The sequence below is a fragment of the Ictidomys tridecemlineatus genome, chromosome X (genome assembly GCF_052094955.1).
Source record: "Ictidomys tridecemlineatus isolate mIctTri1 chromosome X, mIctTri1.hap1, whole genome shotgun sequence".
Lineage (NCBI taxonomy): Eukaryota > Metazoa > Chordata > Mammalia > Rodentia > Sciuridae > Ictidomys > Ictidomys tridecemlineatus.
Genome location: NC_135493.1, coordinates 3,620,549 through 3,639,647, shown reverse-complemented (window position 1 = coordinate 3,639,647; position 19,099 = coordinate 3,620,549). Strand labels below are relative to the sequence as shown.

At 36.4% G+C, this 19,099-nt stretch overlaps 1 protein-coding gene across 1 annotated transcript in view; it reads left to right on the top strand.

Annotated features, from left to right (window-relative positions):
- The first annotated feature begins 9,528 nt into the window (after window positions 1-9,528).
- Pasd1 (PAS domain containing repressor 1) overlaps window positions 9,529-19,099 on the top strand; it is a 48,685-nt gene continuing 39,114 nt past the window's right edge. The window contains exons 1-2 of the mRNA XM_040286787.2: window positions 9,529-9,615; window positions 18,944-19,043. Coding sequence (XP_040142721.2) covers window positions 9,541-9,615; window positions 18,944-19,043 — 175 coding nt within the window. The 5' untranslated portion in view covers window positions 9,529-9,540. The remainder of the gene's footprint in view (window positions 9,616-18,943; window positions 19,044-19,099) is intronic.

The window sequence follows — 19,099 nt, the reverse complement described above, 5'->3', positions numbered from 1 at the left end:
ATCCATTTTTAATTATATAGTTCAGTGACTTGAAGTATATTCACATTCTTGTGCAGCTGTTATCACTATCCATTCCCAGTTTTAAAAATCTTGCTTAACTGAAACTGCACTCATTAAAAAATAACTCTCCAGGCTGGGGATGTGGCTCAAGTGGTAGCGCGCTTGCCTGGCATGCGCAGGGCGCTGGGTTTGATCCTCAGCACCACATAAAAATAAAATAAAGATGTTGTGTCCACTGAAAACTGAAAAATAAATATTAAAAAATTCTCTCTCTCTCTCTCTCTCTCTCTCTCTCTCTCTCTCTCAAAAAAAAAAAAAAAAAAAAAAAACTCCCCATTGCCTCACCCATTCCCCACAGTCTCTGGCCACAAGTGTTCTACTATCTGACTCCATGAATTCGATCCTCCACAAATATCATACAATAGAATTATAACGTATATTTTCTTCCTGACTGGCTTACTTCAATAAGTATAATGTCTTTTTTGGTTCATCCATGTGGTAGCTTGTGACAAAATTACCTTTCTTTTATGGATAAATAGTGTCCAGTTGAATGTTATACTACATTTTGATTATCCATTTATTTGTCAGGTATTTGGGTTGTATATTAATTCATTTACCTGGCATTGGAAAAAATGGTTTATTTAGCTTACAGTTTGGGGGGCTGAAAATCTCAGACAGATCCAGTGGTTTTATTGATTTTGCTTCTTTTTAGGGTCTGCTTGGCTGTGCCACATAGCAGATAGTAAGATAATAATGGTAGAGCATGTGTGGGGGGGGGGATGATAACATGGTAAGACAAGCCAGAGATCTGGGAAGGGCCAATATTATTCTTTTATAACTACCTCGTCTCAAGAACAAATGAGAATCCCATGCGAAGTACATTAATGCCTCTTATAAACAGAATTCCCAATGACTAGTGATGTCTTACTAGGCCTCACCTAGCAAAGGTGCCATCACCTCTCACATTACCACACCTCCACACTGAGAACCAAACTTCCAACACATGAACTCTTGGAGGACAAACCACATCCAAACCATAGCAGGTTGCTTCCACCTTTTGGCCATTGTGAATAATACTGCTGTGAACATAGACAGAGAAAACTATTGGAATCCCTGCTTTCAATTCTTTTCAATGTACACCCAGTGGTGGGATTGCAGGATCATGTGGTCTTTCAATATCTATTTTTTGAGGAACTGCCATATGGTTTCATAGCTTCATCATTTTGCCCTCTCACCAACAGTGCATAGGAATTTAAATTTCTTCACACCCTCTTCAACCCTTATTTTCTGTTTTGTTTTCTTTCTCTCTCTGTTTTTCTTTCTTTCTGTTTTTATATTGATTTTTTTTAAAAATAAATGACAGCCGAATGCATTAAAATTCATATTACACATATACAGCACAGCTTTTCATATATCTGGTTGTATATGAAGTATGTTCACAACAATTCTTCTCTTCATACATGTACTTTGGATAATGATGTCCATCACATTCCACCATCCTTGCTAATCCCCTGCCCCCTCCCTTTCCCTCCCACCCCTCTGCCCTATCTAGAATTCATCTATTCCTCCCATGCTCCCTCTCCCTACCTCACTATGAGTCAGCCTCCTTATATCAGAGAAGACAGTTGGCATGTGTTTTTTTGGGGGAGTATTGGCCAACTTCACTTAGCATTATCTTCTCCAACTCCATCCATTTACCTGCAAATGCCATGATTTTATTATCTTTTAATGTTGAGTAATATTCCATTAGTGTATATACCACATTTTCTTTATCCATTCATCTACTGAAGGGCATCTAGGTTGGTTCCAGAGTTTAGCTGTTGTGAATTGTGCTGCTATAAACATTGATGTGGCTGTGTCCCTGTAGTATGCTGTTTTTAAGTCCTTTGAGTATAGACTGAGGAGTGGAATAGCTGGGTCAAATGGTGGTTCCATTCCCAATTTTCCGAGGAATATCCATACTGCTTTCCATATTGGCTGCACCAATTTGCAGTCCCACCCGCAATATATGGGTGTACCTTTTCCCCCACATCCTCACCAACAGTTATTGTTGCTTGTCTTCATAATAGCTGCCATTCTGACTGGAGTGAGGTAATATCTTAGAGTAGTTTTGATTTGCATTTCTCTGATTACTAGAGATGATGAGCATTTTTTTCATATATTTGTTGATTGTACATCGTCTTCTGAGAAGTATCTGTCCAGGTCCTTGGCCTATTTATTGATTGGGTTATTTGTCTTTTTGGTACTTAGCTTTTTGGATTCTTTATATACCCTAGAGATTAGTACTCTGATATGTGAGGGGTAAAAATTTGCTCCTGAGATGTAGACTCTCTATTCACCTCACAGATTATTTCTTTTGCTGAGAAGAAACTTTTTAGCTTGAATCCATCCCATTTATTGATTCTTGCTTTTAATTCTTGCACTATAGGAGTCTTATTAAGGAAGTTGGGGCCTAATCCCACATGATGAAGATTAGGGCCTACTTTTCCTTCTATTAGACCCAAGGTCTCTGGTTTCATTCCTAGGTCCTTGATCCACTTTGAGTTGAGTTTTGTGCATGGTGACAGATAGGGGTTTAATTTCATTTTGTTGCATATGGATTTCCAGTTTTCCCAGCACCATTTGTTAAGAAGGCCGTCTTTTCTCCAGTGCATGTTTTTGGCACCTTTGTCTAATATAAAATAATTGTAATTTTGTGAGTTAGTTTCTGTGGCCTCTATTCTGTACCATTGATCTACCACTCTGTTTTGGTGCCAATACTATGCTGTTTTTGTTATTTTTACTCTGTAGTATAGTTTAAGGTCTGGTATAGTGATGCCACCTGCTTCACTCTTCCTGCTAGGGATTGCTTTAGCTATTCTGTGTATAAGAGTATTTTTCCAGATGCATTTCATGATTACCTTTTCTATTTCTATGAGGAATGCCATTTGGATTTTGATTGGAATTCCATTAAATCTGTATAGTGCTTTTGGTAGTATGGTCATTTTGATAATATTAATTCTGCCTATCTAAGAGCAAGGTAGATCTTTCCATCTTCTAAGGTCTTCTTTGAGTTCTTTCTTTAGGGTTCTGTAGTTTCAATTGTATAAATCTTTCACCTCTTTCATTAAGTTGATTCACAAGTATTTTATTTTTTTTGGGGGGGGGCTATTGTAAATGGGATAGTTTTCCTCATTTCCCTCTCAGAGGGTTTGTAACTGATATGCAGACATGCCTTTCATTTATGGGTGTCGATTTTATATCCTGCTGCTTTGCTGAATTAATTTACTAGTTCTAGAAGTTTTCTCATGGAGCTTTTTGAGTCTTCTAGGTATAGAATCATATCATTAGCAAATAGTGCTAATTTAAGTTCTTCTTTACCTATACATATACTTTTAATTTTTTTCGTCTGTCTGATTGCTCTGGCCAGTGTTTCGAGAACTATGTTGAATAGAAGTGGTGAGAGAGGGCATCCCTATCTTGTTCCAGTTTTTAGAAGGAATGCCTTCAATTTTTCTCCATTTAGAATGATGTTAGCCTGGGTCTTAGTGTAGATAGCCTTTATGATATTGAGATATGTTTCTGTTATCCTTAGTTTTTCTAGTGTTTTGAACATAAAGGGGTGCTGTATGTTGTCAAATGCTTTTTCCTGTGTCTATTGAGATGATCATATGATTCTTATCTTTGAGTCTATTGATGTGATGAATTACATTTATTGATTTCCATATGTTGAACCAACCTTGCATCCCTGGGATGAATCCCACTTGATCATGGTGCACAATCTTTTTGATATGTTTTTGTATTCCATTTGCCAGATTTTTATTGAGAATTTTTGCATCTATGTTTATTAGAGATATTGGTCGATCTAAAGTTAGATTCTTTCTTTGATGTGTCTTTGCCTGGTTTTAAAATCAGGGTGATATTGGCCTCATAGAATGAGTTTGGAAGTGCTGCCTCTTTTTCTATTTCCTGAAATAAATTGGAGAGTATTGGTATTAGTTCATCTTTAAAGGTCTTGTAGAACTCGGCTGTGTACCCATCTGGTCCTGGGCTTTTCCTGTTTTCTTTTGTTGGCTTCTTCTATTTCCTCACTTGATATTGGTCTGTTTAAATTGTCTGTATCCTCCTGACTCAATCTGGGGAGATCGTATGACTAAGGAATTTATCGATGCCTTCACTGTCTTCTATTTATTAGAGTATAAGGTTTCAAAATAATTTCTGATTATCTTCTGTATTTCTGTAGTGTCTGTTGTGATATTGCCTTTTTTATCACGGATGCTGATAATTTGAGTTCTCTCTCTCCTTCTCTTCATTAGCGTAGCTAAGGGTCTGTCAGTTTTATTTATTTATTTTTTGTTTTGTCTACTTTTTCAATTGTTTCTTTTGTTTCGATTTCATTGATTTCAGCTCTAATTTTAATTATTTCTTGTCTTCTCCTGCTTTTGCTGTTGATTTGTTCTTCTTCTTCTAGGGCTTTGAGATGTAATGTGAGGTCATTTATTTGTTGACTTTTTCTTCTTTTAAGGAATGAACTCCATGCAAGGAACTTTCCTCTTAGAACTGCTTTCATAGTGTCCCAGAGATTTTGATATGTTGTGTCTGAGTTTTCATTTACCTCTAAGAACTTTTAATCTCCTCCTTGATGTCTTTTGCAACCCATTATTCATTCAGTAGCATATTGTTTAGTCTCCATGTGATGCAGAAATTTTTATTCTTTATTTTGTTATTGATTTCCAATTTCATTCCATTATGATCTGATAAAATGCATGGTAGTATCTCTACTTTTTTGTATTTGCTAAGAGTTGCCTTGTGGCATATTATATGGTCTATTTTAGAGAAGGATCCATGTGCTGCTGAGAAGAAAGTGTATCCACTTGATGCAGGTTGAAATATTCTATATATTTCCATTAATTCTATGTTATTGATTGTATTATTGAGTTCTATAGATTCCTTATTCAACTTTTGTTTGGAAGATCTGTCCAGTGGTGAGAGAGGTGTTGAAGTCACCTAAGATTATTGTGTTGTGGTCATTTTGACTCTTGAACTTGAGAAGAGTTTGCTTGATGAACATAGCTGCACCATTGTTTGGGGCATATATATTTATGATTTTTATGTCTTGTTGGTGTATGGTTCCCTTGAGCAGTATGTAATGTCCTTCTTTATACCTTTTGATTAACCTGGGCTTGAAGTCTACTTTATTTGATACAAAGATGGAAATCCCTGCTTGCTTCCGCAGTCTGTGTAAGTGGTATGATTTTTCCAACCTTTCACCTTCAGTCTTATATGTCTTTTCCTATCTGATGAGTCTCCTGGATGCAGCATATTGTTGGATCTTTTTTTAATCCAGTCTGCTAGCCTATGCCTTTTGATTGGTGAGTTTAGGCCATTAACATTCAGGGTTATTACTGAGACATGGTTTGTATTCCCAGCCATATTTGTTTATTTTTGTTATTTAACTTGACTTGATTTTCTTCTTTGATTAGTTTTTCCTTTAGTGTATTACCTCCCTGTGCTGATTTTCATTGTTGTTTTTCATTTCCTCCTCATGGAATATTTTTTCCAAGGATGTTTTGTCATGCCAGTTTTCTAGCTGTAAATTCTTTTAAGTTTTGTTTATCATGGATGGTTTTTATTTCATCATAAAATCTAAAGCCTAATTTTGCTGGATACAAGATTTTTGGTTACCATCCATTTTCTTTCAGAGCTTGATATATGTTGTTCCAGGATCTTTTTTTTAAAGAGAGAGAGAATTTTTAATATTATTTATTTATATTAGTTTTTGGCAGACACAACATCTTTGTTTGTATGTGGTGCTGAGGATCAAACCTGGGCCGCACACATGCCAGGCAATCACGCTACCACTTGAGCCACATCCCCAGCCTGTTCCAGGATCTTTTAGATTTCAGGGTCTGTGTTGAAAAATCTACTGTTATCCTAGTTGATTTTCCCCTATATGTAATCTGATTCCTTTCTCTCATGGTTTTAAAATTTGTTCCTTATTCTGTATGTTGGGCATTTTTTAGATTTATATATGACAGCAGAATGCATTACAATTCTTATTACATATATAGAGCACAATTTTTCATATCGCTTGTTGTGTACATAGTATATTTACCCCAATTCTTGTCTTCATACCTGTACTTTGGATAATAATGATCATCACATTCCACCATCATTTATTACCCCAGGCCCCCTTCCCTTCCCCTCCAACCCCTCTGCCCTATCTAGAGTTCATCTATTCCTCCCATGCTCCCGCTCCCTATCTACTATGAATCAGCCTCCTTATATCAAAGAAAACTATTGGCATTTGGTTTTTGGGGATTGGCTAACTTCACTTAGCATTATCTTCTCAAACTCCATCCATTTACCTGCAAATGCTGATTTTATTCTCTTTTAACGCTGAGTAATATTCCATTGTGCATATATGCCATAGTTTTTTATTCATTCCTCTATTGAAGGGCATCTAGGTTGGCTCCACAGTTTAGCTATTGTGAATTGTGTTGCTATAAACATTGATGTGGCTACGTCCCTGTAGTATGCTGTTTTTATGTCCTTTGGGTATAGTCCAAGGAGAGAGATAGCTGGGTCAAATGGTGGTTCCATTTCCATATTGGCTGCACCAATTTGCAGTCCCACCAGCAGTGTATGAGTGTACTTTTTCCCCCGCATCCTCGACATATGTTGGGTATTTTTATTATAATATGTCTTGATGTGGCTCTGTTGTGGTTTTGTTCATTTAGTGTCCTGTAGGCTTCTTGAATTTGGGTTTCCACTTCATTCTTCATGTTTGGAAAGTTTTCTGACATTATTTCATTAAATAGATTACTCATTCCTTTGATTTTAACCTCTATGCCTTCCTGTATCCCAATAAAATTACTCAAAAGAAGAAACCAGGGTTGTTGCTAGTTTTAGAGATCCATATCTTTTCTGCTTCTCTTCTCATCCAGTAGGTGGGGTTGTCTGTTGTAAGCTGGTGTCTCTGCCCTCAGGATGGTATAGGAACCAGGGTGGGAAGGCAGGTCCTGTTGTATGGCATCTAGGAGTGGGGAATGCCACCCACCAGTCCCTGCAGGGATATTGCACCTCAATGGTCTCTTTTTGAGACCACTTGTCTGATTTGAACACCTCTTGTCTTCCTCTCTTTTCTGGAGATTTCCCAGCTCCTGGTCTCTCTGTTAGGCTCCAAACTTTAGTCCCATCCCCTGTCTCTCACCAGTTTCCACCTGCTGGATATCTCACAGCCAGGCTAACACCAGATGAGCGGCACCCTGGTTGCACTGCACACCTGTCCAACTGGGAGCTGTTTTAGTGTTGAGTAGTCACTGTGTCAAGTTATTGCCACTGGGGAGGTGGGGGAGATTTGGATACCTAGTACCTGGCCAGATGGAGATTTGATCTGAGAGCTGCCCCCACCAAATATGGAGAGAAAGGTTACTCACAATGGATTCAGTCTGTTTCCAGCACTGGGTGTCTGGTGAGATGGGGTAGCCAGGCGATGGCGTTGTGCTGTGGGTAGGTAGTCACTGAGTGACCTGTGTGGGAGCAGAGCACAGTCTGGAGTTCTTCAGAGGTGCTGATAGGTGATTCTGCTAAGCTTCTTGAGAGCTGCGTGTGGGCTAGAACTGCGGGCTTTGGGTTTGGGGAGCCAGGAGTCTGGAGTCCTACTCGAATGCTGAGGCTCTGAGCCCTGTGTGGGGTCACGGCACTGATGATTTCTCTGGAAATCAGGTTTATAGGGGTCCTCTCACACTCTCTGAGATGCAGTATTCTGACTAGATGAGAACTGGGTGGGAGCAACACAGGATACTGCCTCCCTCTGGTCTGCCTCTTGGAATCCTCTGTTTTGTAAGATGACTCTATCCACATGTAGAATTCTCTTCACAATTATTTTGGCTTCCCAAATCTCAACATGGGTGTATTTCATGACTTCTGGAAAAAGTTTGTCCTATATCTCTTTGAATATTTCTCCTCTCTTCTATGATTTCCCTCTGGAACTCCTTTTCGACATATGTTGGACTTTTACCTTCCATGAAATTTCCTCTATTTTTCATTCATAAACCTTCTTGTATTGCAATCAGTCTTTTCTTCAGCTGCATCTTCCAGTTCAAAAGTTTTCTTCCCAGCTGTGGCTTAACATCGTATTTAGCCCATACACTGAGTTTTTTGTTTGTTTAGGTGCTAGAGACGGGATCCAGGGCAAGTATTTTACCTGCATGGTAGGCAAGTATTTTACCACTCACTGAACTACACTTCCAGCCCCTGTGTTTCTATTTTTTATTATAATGCCATTTGTAGATATTTTGTTTATGCTTCAAATTACTCTAGTCAGTTTTGAATGTCTTGTTCCTTCAAATTTTCAGTAAACTTGTTATTTATTCATGTGTAATAAATATGCTATATTTATTTTATATTCTATATGTGGTAATTCTAATATCTCCTTTTTTGAATGTAAATTTATGTTTTATTATTTCTGCAGCCTCTCATTCATAATTGTCCATGTCTTTCTGTGCTTATTAATGTTTTAACTATAAGCTCATATTATTTGTAGCCTTGTCTGCATGAATTCCCCAAGCTCTCCTTTTAAATTAATTCTCCATAGGTGAGTTTGCTTTCATTTTATTAGACTGCAAAGGTCAGAACCATTTTCAACTCAATGTTAGACTTGGTTGTTGGGTAGTATCTGTGTGAATGTGGGCTTTCACTTAGTGCTTCCTGGGGGAGACAATTTACTCTTTTCTAGTCATCTTAGAACTGAACATAAGGCAGGCAGACAGTCTCTACTTCCCTTTGCTGTGTAAACTTTTCTATTTTGCCTACTAAAGGTACACATCTCCACATAGGAGACTGAATTCTTTTCTGATCTTGAACAGGCCTTGGCTTTGCTTTCAAACCTCCAAGTTCTAAGTATTCAGTATGGGACAGATGTTCCCAAGCTAATGACAGACACCAATATTCCCTTATGTCTTGATTGTCATGTCCTACTGATTTCAGATATCAGATTGCTTCCCTTGCTTTACCATAAGCTTGGTCATATTTTGCAAAATGACTTTTTGTATATTTTATTCATCATTTTAGTTGTTCTCTACCAGGAGACATTTCTCTCTATACTATACTAAATCCATTATACAACAGGAAAGTGATGACAATATCCATATTTATAACTAGATGACTAAACTAACCACTAACAAAAGTACCCTCAAAATATTCTTGGCATTTTTTAAATTAAGTATGCTTAAAGCAAAACAACCTACACATGGAAATGAATCTTCCTTGCTTGTGTTGAAGAGTTTTGTGTTAATTGGGTGTACATTGAAATTTGTTTGCCTAAGTGACACATCATTTGATAAACATCTCATGCTTAAAGTTAAGTAGATTCTGTGTAGGAGGTAGAATAATGGAATTTTAATTAAGTATGTGCCTACTTTATTGATATATAAGAAATGCAGTGCATTTTCAGTGTACTATTATAATTATGCATTTAGAAATAAAGGTATCATTTTATTATTGTTCCAGTATTTAATGACATTATATTTCTCTCTTCATTAGTCATTGGATGGCTTTATGATTATACTGAGCACGGATGGAGTGATCATGTTTGTGGCTGAAAACGTCATGTCTCTCCTTGGCCACCTGCCAGTAAGTTCTTCCAGCTTTGGGGAAGGTGGGCCATTCATGTTTGTTGTTTAGGGCTTATTATTTCATTTTAAGAGCATATAACTCATCAGAAAAGACATTCTCAATATTGTCAAATGTGCCCATTTCAATGTCATCTCCAGTGATTGTCAGTTGTAAATCTATAACAACAAATTCTCCTCAGAATCAGTAGATACTTTCCAGTGATTACTTTGAGAAGAGATGGTGGTGGTGTTGGATAGGTATTTGACTTTAGAGTTCATTACATACTGATTAAAAAAGGAAAGCTAGTATTTGCTCATGCTGTCTCATGGCATCCATTCCTGGGCTGATATAGGATTTTAAAAAATATCTTTTATATTGAAGAACAAATTATTGAACAAATTTAGAGAAACTAATATATAAGCAATTGCATAACAGCCACATCGTAAGTATTACTGCAGATACCTGCACATTAACTGTTCTCAGTGTCTCTGGTGTCCAAAAACAGTCACTCATTCCTAAGCCTTTTGGTGTGGTGGCACAGCACCCCTCTCAGGAAGGTTTCTCCGTTCATAGGGCTATTGAATTGGAACATATAATTTTCTAATGATTTTTCTGGATCTTCACATTGCACCCCTGACAAATATATTACATAAAATATTACTTAATTTATCAAATATATTACTTTTATTAGATGTTATTTATATCTTGTAAATATGAGACTACTACATGCCTTCTTATTCCATTCAAGGTACTTTAACACAATAGCATAGACTAAGTGGCTTATAAACAACAGAAGCTTCTTTTGTGGGAAGACTAAATGAAGGAGCCAGCAGACTTGTTATCTGGACAGGGCTCACTTTTTGGTTTACAGACAGTTTTCTTCTGGCTGTATTCTCATGAGGTAAAAGAAACAAGAGAAATCCTTGGAGACTTGTTTATAAGGCTGTCCTATATGTCTTAGTCACTGTCAAGGACTCCACTGTTGAATACCAAACATTAAAGGTTAGCTTTCAACATATGAATTCTGGAGAAACAGTTTATAGAAACAGTGTCATATACCAATGACATATGCCTGTGAATGGGGGTATATGGAATACATCAGAAGCCGTCCCCCTAAAATATATATCATTGGGGGATTATGTTAATAATATCTGTGTTGTTGTTTTCATTATATATTCCTAATTCCATAGAAATCTCTCAAGAACTTGTCAAACTCTGAATCAGAGATCTATAGCACTTAAGTTTGGAACATGGAAACTAATAGAAATTTGGTAATATTATTATGTAATTAAGTTGGAAGTGTATTAGATGCTTATTTCACTAATTAAGCCATATCAGCGGGCATGTTCCATGGTGTACATGAAGTTTTCATATCTTTTTATTTGCAGACAGTAGAATCTATCTTCCCCATTTCTCTTCCTTTCTTTCCAAAAACAATTTAAATTTTCACATTGGGCTTATATTTGTAGGATGTCAAAACAGCTGAATAAAATGCAAACATTAGAGATACATAGTAAATTGAACTTTAGCATATTCTTAGCATAGAGGAGGAAGCATCTTATTACATCTGCATTAAACAACAGTGTGAGGGCTGGGGCTGTAGCTCAGTGGTAGAGCACTTCCCTAGCATATGTGAGGCACTGGGTTTGATCCTCAGCATCACATAAAAAAAATAAATTAAATAAAGGCATGCTGTCCATTTACAACTATATGACTTTTTTAACAAACCAAGAATGTGAGAATGACTCATTGCAGTTGAAGTATTTTTATAGCGAAAACCTGAAAATTTTTCATATCCTTGTGGTATTACATAGTACAACCAAATAAGTTTGTTTACAAATAGTTTTCTTCTGGCTATATTGGTGACTTTTTAGTATTGAGTGAGAATTTTTACAGTAATAATGCTAGTTATAATATTTTCCTGATTTCTTTGTGTGTTTGGTTCAAAGTTTCAATTTCAAGAGACTCTTTTACACTTTAGCATTTGAGGTACCACACACACACACACACACACACACACACACACACACACACACTGGCACACACATACATTACACACATAGTGTTGCCATAAAGTAAAGGTATCTGAGACATGTGTATTAAACTATATACCTTAGGGGCTGGGGTTGTGGCTCAGTGGCACTGCGCTTACCTAGCATGTGTGTGGCACTGGGTTTGACTCTCAGCACTGCATATAAATAAATTAAATAAAGGTCCATCAACAACTAAAAAATATTTTTAAAAACTATGTACCTTAAGCTCTAGATTTAATTACCTTAGATTAATATATTTGAAAATGAAGACATAGGGACTGGGAATGCAGCTGTGTGGTATAGTGTTTTGTTCAGTATGTGCAAGGCTCTGGGCTCCACCTCAGCATTACACATGCATATACACACACAAATAAATAAAAATAAAGGTATAATGAATACATCTGTATAAAAACATAGTGGGAATAAATTTATATATTCTTCTTTTCTTTTTTCGTGGGGGGGGTACTGGAAAGTTAAACCAGAGGTGCTCTAACAGTGGGCTACATCCCCAAGTATTTTTATTTATTTTTTCATTTTTAGACAGGATCTCAGTAAGTTTTCCAGACTGGCCTGGAACTTGTGATTCTCCTATCTCAGCCTCCCAAATCATTGGGATTACAGGCATGCATCACTGCACCCAGATGAAGTTATATATTCTTATTCTTATAAAACAGGATTATAAAGGACTATACCTGAGGCATCATTTCAGGTCTTTTTTATTATGTTCTACTTTTAATTTTTAAAAATAGACAATCTTTTTTTCCCAGGCTGTGGTTAAAATTTTCATTTTATAAGGCACCCATCTTATATTAATATGAAGAGCAAACCATTTCTGGAGTATTTTCCTGGCTCCAGGAATCTACAATTTGATCAAATGTCAAGTCATCTCTGTCTAGGGCAACTCTCAAGTGATAGCATGATGGGGTAGAAAAACTTGGTGTTTGAATTCAAATAATATGGAGATTAAAATTTAGCTTTGTCATTCACTATCTACATGACTTTTAGTTGCTCATATATAAGTGGGGAAAAACTAACACTTAGTGCTGGGCAGTGGGCTCTAATAAATAGTGTGGTTAGTGAAGACCTGCCCAATTAGGTGACACTTCAACAGAGACCTGAATGGAGTGAGTTTATGTGTCACGCAGATAACTGGAGCAAGTATGTTCTAGACAGAAGAAAAGTACGTATAAAGGCCTGTAAGCAGGAATGTGTTTGGTGTGTAAAAGGGAAGCAAAAAAGCTGGCATGACTGCAGCCCTGTGAGTGAAAGAAGGACAGCTAGGGGATGATTAGGTCACAGTGATGCAGCCACCTTTCCTATGACCATTGTCATCACTTTACCTTTCTCTCTCAGATGAGAGGAAGCCATTGACGGGATTAGAACAGATATTTGTCATGATCTGACTTAAGTTTTATGACACTTTGACTGATATGTTAAGAAATGGCTATGGAGAGCAGGCAGGGAAACAGTTGCAACATTCCTGGCAATAGATGGTGGTGGATGGGATAGGATTGGAATTGAGGTATTTTGTAGGTAAAGTAACTTTTACTAATGGATTACAAGGGAAATGGAACACAGATGGACTATGTCTAAGTTACCATGTAATAATACATGCTGTCAAAATTGATGTCTATTTTTTCAGTAATACAAAAATCAAACATTCTGTCCAGTTTAAAGTAACACCTATTTTTATGTATATTACTTTTAAATTTTTTTCTAATTAGTTATACATGACAGCAGAATACAAAATTATAATCATCATGGTGTTAAACTTACATCTGAGATCTGCCATATTATTTTCCCAGTCATTTATTTTCCTTGACAATCTTTCCTCTGGTCAAGTCACATAGTTATCTGAGGTCACTACTTTCTGTTCTTAGAAGCTTGCACTCCTACTCAGTCTACTGCATCATCTCCTTGAAAAAATTCACATCTAGGAACTTACATAGTTATCCTTTTGTGTAATTCTTAAACAAATGAAACTTTAAAAACATACACTGTATCATGGAGTTTCTCAGCACTGAAATTTTAACAAGAGAATTTAGCAAGTGTAGAAGGTACGTATGTGGTTAGTTTCTGGTAATTCTGAGGTTTGCTTTGTTTTCCCCGAGAAGCTCACAGAATAGCAGAGAATTACCAGTGATGAGTCTCATTTGATTCGAGATCCAGCCTGAACCTCCTGCAGAGCCGCTTATCCTTCCCTGTGCCCTATACAGTTGAACAGTTTTCTAATGCATGTTTAACATAAATGTCTCTGGCAGAAAAGAAAATGCTTCTTGCCTAGACTCTAAACGTCATGGAGTGGGATAAATTCCTTTATTCTTTTTTTCTTCAGCATGACTAAGACCATAATAATATTTTTGTGAAATTAATAGGTATTCAAACTTGGCTTTTGAAAAGCCTTCTTAGTTTTTCACTGGTATTTATCCTTGCTTCATTAAGCTCTAAGTACATTGATCTTTCTGCCTTGTGTAATAATAATAATAAGTATCAAAGATTTACAAAAATAACACAAGATTGGTAATGCTCTCAGGTTATTGCCCTTTTTCTCTCTAAAGAGAAGGGTCACTGGAATGATAGTTACATCTGTTTTAGTTAGTGGTTATTGTCACTAGTTTCATCCTTACAGAACCAACAAGAAACTCACTGCCTCTATTCTCTATCCATGGGAATGTGAACTACAGTTTTGATCACTTTGATTCTTTTAAATGACAATGCTATCTTTCTCTTAATGAAAAAAAAAACCTGACAAGTCTTAGAACTTCATATTTCCTGTTATGATACTATTTTATAATTTGCATCATAATTGTGCATATCTCATCTGCCCTGCTGGACTAGGTGCTCATTGGAATTATATTTCACGTCAGTTTCATTTTTTAATAATTTTTACAAGTACTCAGTATGAAAATCATTTGTTTATTTACTTATTTTGCAGCGCTAACGATTGAACCCAGAGACTTGCACATACTAAAAAAAACACTCTACCACTAAGCTATATCCCTAGCCCACCAAAAAATTTTTAAATGGATAGCTCCACATAGTGTCCTTAATGCTGGAAATGGGTCAGTGTGATCCTGAACAAAACTGGACTTGAGGCAGCTACAATGCAATGAAAATAACAATAAATGAGGGGCTGGATGAAATTTTTGTGCAAATCTCATTTCTGCATCTATGCATTCCCCAAAATTGAATAAGCATTAATTTCTTTATGAATAAGAGGGGATAATTCTTCCTCTCCTGAAGATTCTGTGAGCTAGTACACCTATCATAATGTCCGGCATGGTACAGATGTCTAATCATTGTTAGATGAATGAATGAATGAATGAGTAGCCTCCACTGATCACGGACAAGTTGGTTTTGTATTAAAATTGTATTCTATAACTAAAATAATAAGCAATTTTATTGAAGAAGTTAAGTTTAATGAAAACAAATCTACATTTCTTTCAGTGACTTTTACTGGCAAAATTTATTACCTTTTAATTTCATAACATTTTGTTTGCTAAATTAAGGTAATATTTCTATCCACAATCAAGCCAAGCTTTTTTCTTGATTGAGACAGGACCCATCTGCTACTTTGAGCATTGGCCAATTCATAGGATGCTTCTACAAATGGGCCTTAAAATATATTTCTATTTATTGACTGGAGGTTATTAATACTAATTAGTTAAAAAACTCATTTGAATTTGTGATTCATCATTCAAAACCATTATTCAGTTACAAAGAATATGTTGTTTATTACTTTGTTCCTATCATTAAAAACACATTACTTCTACATCTGATATTCAATTTATCCATATGTCAGTATATTTCAGCTACATGGCACTGCATTATTTATTCATTCAACTAATATTTATTGAGAGCTCACTTTTGCCAAGCTCTGTTCTTGTGTTGAGAATGTAGCAGTGAATAGACAAACAAGGTCTTTGTTTTAACACAATTTACATTTTAATGAGAGACACATAATAAACAGGTAACAAGGCAGTGGCAGAATATCAGGGAGATAGAGAAACACAGTGCAATGGATCTGACTTAGCTTTCCTGTGTACATATATGCACATACCATAGTGAAACTCAGCATTGTGTACATCCACACACCCATAAGACACTAATTTAATAAATAGATAGCAGAAAGATCAATAGAGCAGAGGGAAAGGGGTGGGGGAGGGGAAGGTAATGGGAAGTATTGGGGACTAAATTAGAACAAGATATATTTCATGCTTTCATAACTTTGTCAAAATGAATCCTGGGCTGGGGTTGTGGCTCAATGGTAGAGTACTCGCCTAGTATGCACAAGGCACTGGGTTCAATCCTCAGTACCACATGAATGTAAAATAAAAATATTGGGCCCACCTAAAACTTAAGAATAAATATTTTTTAAAAATGAATCCTAATGTTATGTATAACTAAACAGAACCATTAAAAATACTTTTGAGTAGAAAAATGGGAAAATAAGAATGCAATCAAAGCAGAAGGGAGAAATTTAAGGAACCAAAAATGGGTATTTTCTTGGATGTGACTAAGGATGCACTTGGAGTGCAGCAAGCAAGGAAGGAAAGAGTGAAAAGCAGCAAGGAACCAGAACATAAGAGTGGTAAAGGACACCATAAATACAGTGCTTTTACTCTGAATAGGTTAGAAATCAATGTGTTGAGGGCTGGGGTTGTAGCTCAGTGGTAGTGTACTTGCCTGGCATGTGTGAGGCACTGGGTTCAATCCTCGGCACCACATAAAAAATAAATTAAATAAAGGTATTGTGTCCATCTACAACTAAAAGAATATTTTTTTAAGTAAAGCACCTACAATCTCTTATTCAGTGCTTCACAATTTATAATAGCCAGGATATGAAATTGGCCTAAATGTCCACCATCAGACAAGTGATAAATAAAATATGGTGTATATCCATAACAGAATGCTACTCAGCCATTAAAAAGAATTAACTCCTATTGTTAGAGACAACATGTATAGACTTGGAAGATGTTATGTTAAGTAAAATAAGCAATGTACAGAAAGAAGCAGCACGTGATCTTACTCATAAGTGGTAACTTAAAAAGTTGATCCCATAGAAATCAAGAGTCAAATTATGGTTACTGGAGGCTGGGGAGAATAGTGGGGAGGAAAGAGGAGGGGAGCTCAATCAATGCATACATTATAGGGAGGATGAATTCTGGTGTTCTATGGTCAATACAATTAACAATAATGCATTGTGTATCTCAAAATAGAAGAGAGAAATTTGAATGTATTCACCATAAAGAAATGATAAATGTTTTTAAGATGAAGAATCTCCTAACTACCTTGACTAAATCACACTACCTAGTATATACATGAATCAAAATATCACATTGTACAAATAGTATTTATCAATCGAAAAACTAATGAATATTAATAAAAGGAAGGCGGGATCAGTTGAATTGAATGCTGAGAGGTTAAGATGAGGGCTGATGGACAATTCACAATAGCTTAACAGTGGAACCAACCTAGATGCCCTTCAATAGATGAATATATAAAAATGTCGCATGTATACACAATGGAATATTACTCAGCAATAAAAGAGAATAAAATCATGGCATTTGCAGGTAAATGGATGGAGTTAGAGAAGATAAAGCTAACTGAAGTTAGCCAATTCCCAAAAACCAAATGTCGAATGTTTTCTCTGATATAAGGAAGCTGATTCATAGTGGGGTAGGGAGGGGGGACCATGGGAGGATTAGATGAATTCTAGATAGGGAAGAGGGGTGGGAGGGGAAGGGAGGAGGCAGGGGATTAGCAAGGATGGTGGGATGTGATGGACATCATTATCCAAAGTACATGTATGAAGACATGAATTGGTGTGAATATACTTTGTATACAACCAGAATAAATTTTAAAAAGATGAAGGCTGATGGATATCAACCCCAAATTTGAGGACCGTCACTTAGAATACACTCTCTTTTTCTTTAAAGTCAGCTTTATAGTCTAAAACAATGGGGACTGAAAATTGTCTATTGAATTTAGCAATACAGAGGTCTTTGGTGATCTTGACAAAAAGAGTTTCAGTGATGTGGTTAGGATAAAAAATTGCTTAGTGTGGTTTCAAGGGAAAGTGAGAAGAAAGGATTAGATAAGAAATATAGTTCATTTCAAGATTATTTTTTCTCCAAAATAGACCAGAAAAATTGAGTTAGAACTGGAGGATAGAAGGTTTGGAGTTTTTACAATTTTTTATTGTTTTTGTTTTTGAGATAACAGCTGTAGTAGCATGTACAATAGAGATTAGCATGGTTATAGGAATACCTAGCCAAGAGCAAAAGCTTGGTGATGTGTGGCTAGGGTTAGGATTTCTAGAATGACATATTTGAATAGTCAAGAGAGAATGAGATTGACTATACAAGGGAAGGAGTTAGACTTAGGTGGGAGCTTATTCATAAGAATAGAGCAGATCTCCAGGCATGGGGATAAATAAGTTGGTGGCAGGGAGGTGTTGATAATTCCATTTCTTATTTTGCACTGAAATAAATGAGGTCAGCTTATAATGCAGAGAGTTGGGTGTTTGGAGGCTTGAAGGAAGAAAAGACAAGAAATAGTCACACTAAAGAGTAGGAGAGAAAATTGCAACAGAAGTGCTTTAGGGCAAGGTTGAATACCCATTATTCCACATGGTTGTTAGGTGGGTTCATTTTTTCCATCTATATTCAGTTTCTTGGGTAAAGGTGTGTGATACATGAATAGTTGGAGATTTCCCCAGGCAAATATGGCAGAGGGAAAGAGCACATGGAAATGATCACAGTGACTCTGGAACCTGAGCTGGGGATTCACATTCTCTGCGTGAATATTTGAGGGAGACAGTGAAAATGTGACAGGAATAGACTGGAGGTCTCAATGAGTGGAATTGCTGGAGAGGTAGGATACTTACATGAATGCTCTAGAAAGGTAAGAGGTAGTGGTCATAGGATAGAGTAAGGTGAACTGTGTGACATGTGACAGGTATAACCATAGAGTTGGGGCAGAGGCCAAGCTCATTGGAGGTAAAAGATGAGGTAAATAGGGCTGGGGTTGTGGCTCAGTGGTAGAGCACTCGCCCAGCACATGCAAGACCCTGGGTTCGATCCTCAACACCACGTAAAAATAAATAAATAAAATAAAGATATTGTGTCCATCTACAACTAAAAAATAAATATTAAAAACATTAAAATAAATAAATAAATTAATTAATTAATTTAAGATATTGTGTTCAACTACAACTAAAAAATGAATATTTTTAAAAGGAGGTGAATGAACAATATTAACACATGGAAAAATTTTTACTCTTCCTCTTTTCTCTCTTCCTCTCTTCCCAGAGGGATATTGTGGGCAAAAAATTACTGAGCTTTCTGCATGACGAAGAGAAAACTGAAGTCTACCGTAAGATTACACTCAAACTTCCTTTGGCATGCTCAGGTAAATATTTTTTTTTAAAAAATAGTAAGCTTTTAGGTTTTAAGAGACAAACTCAA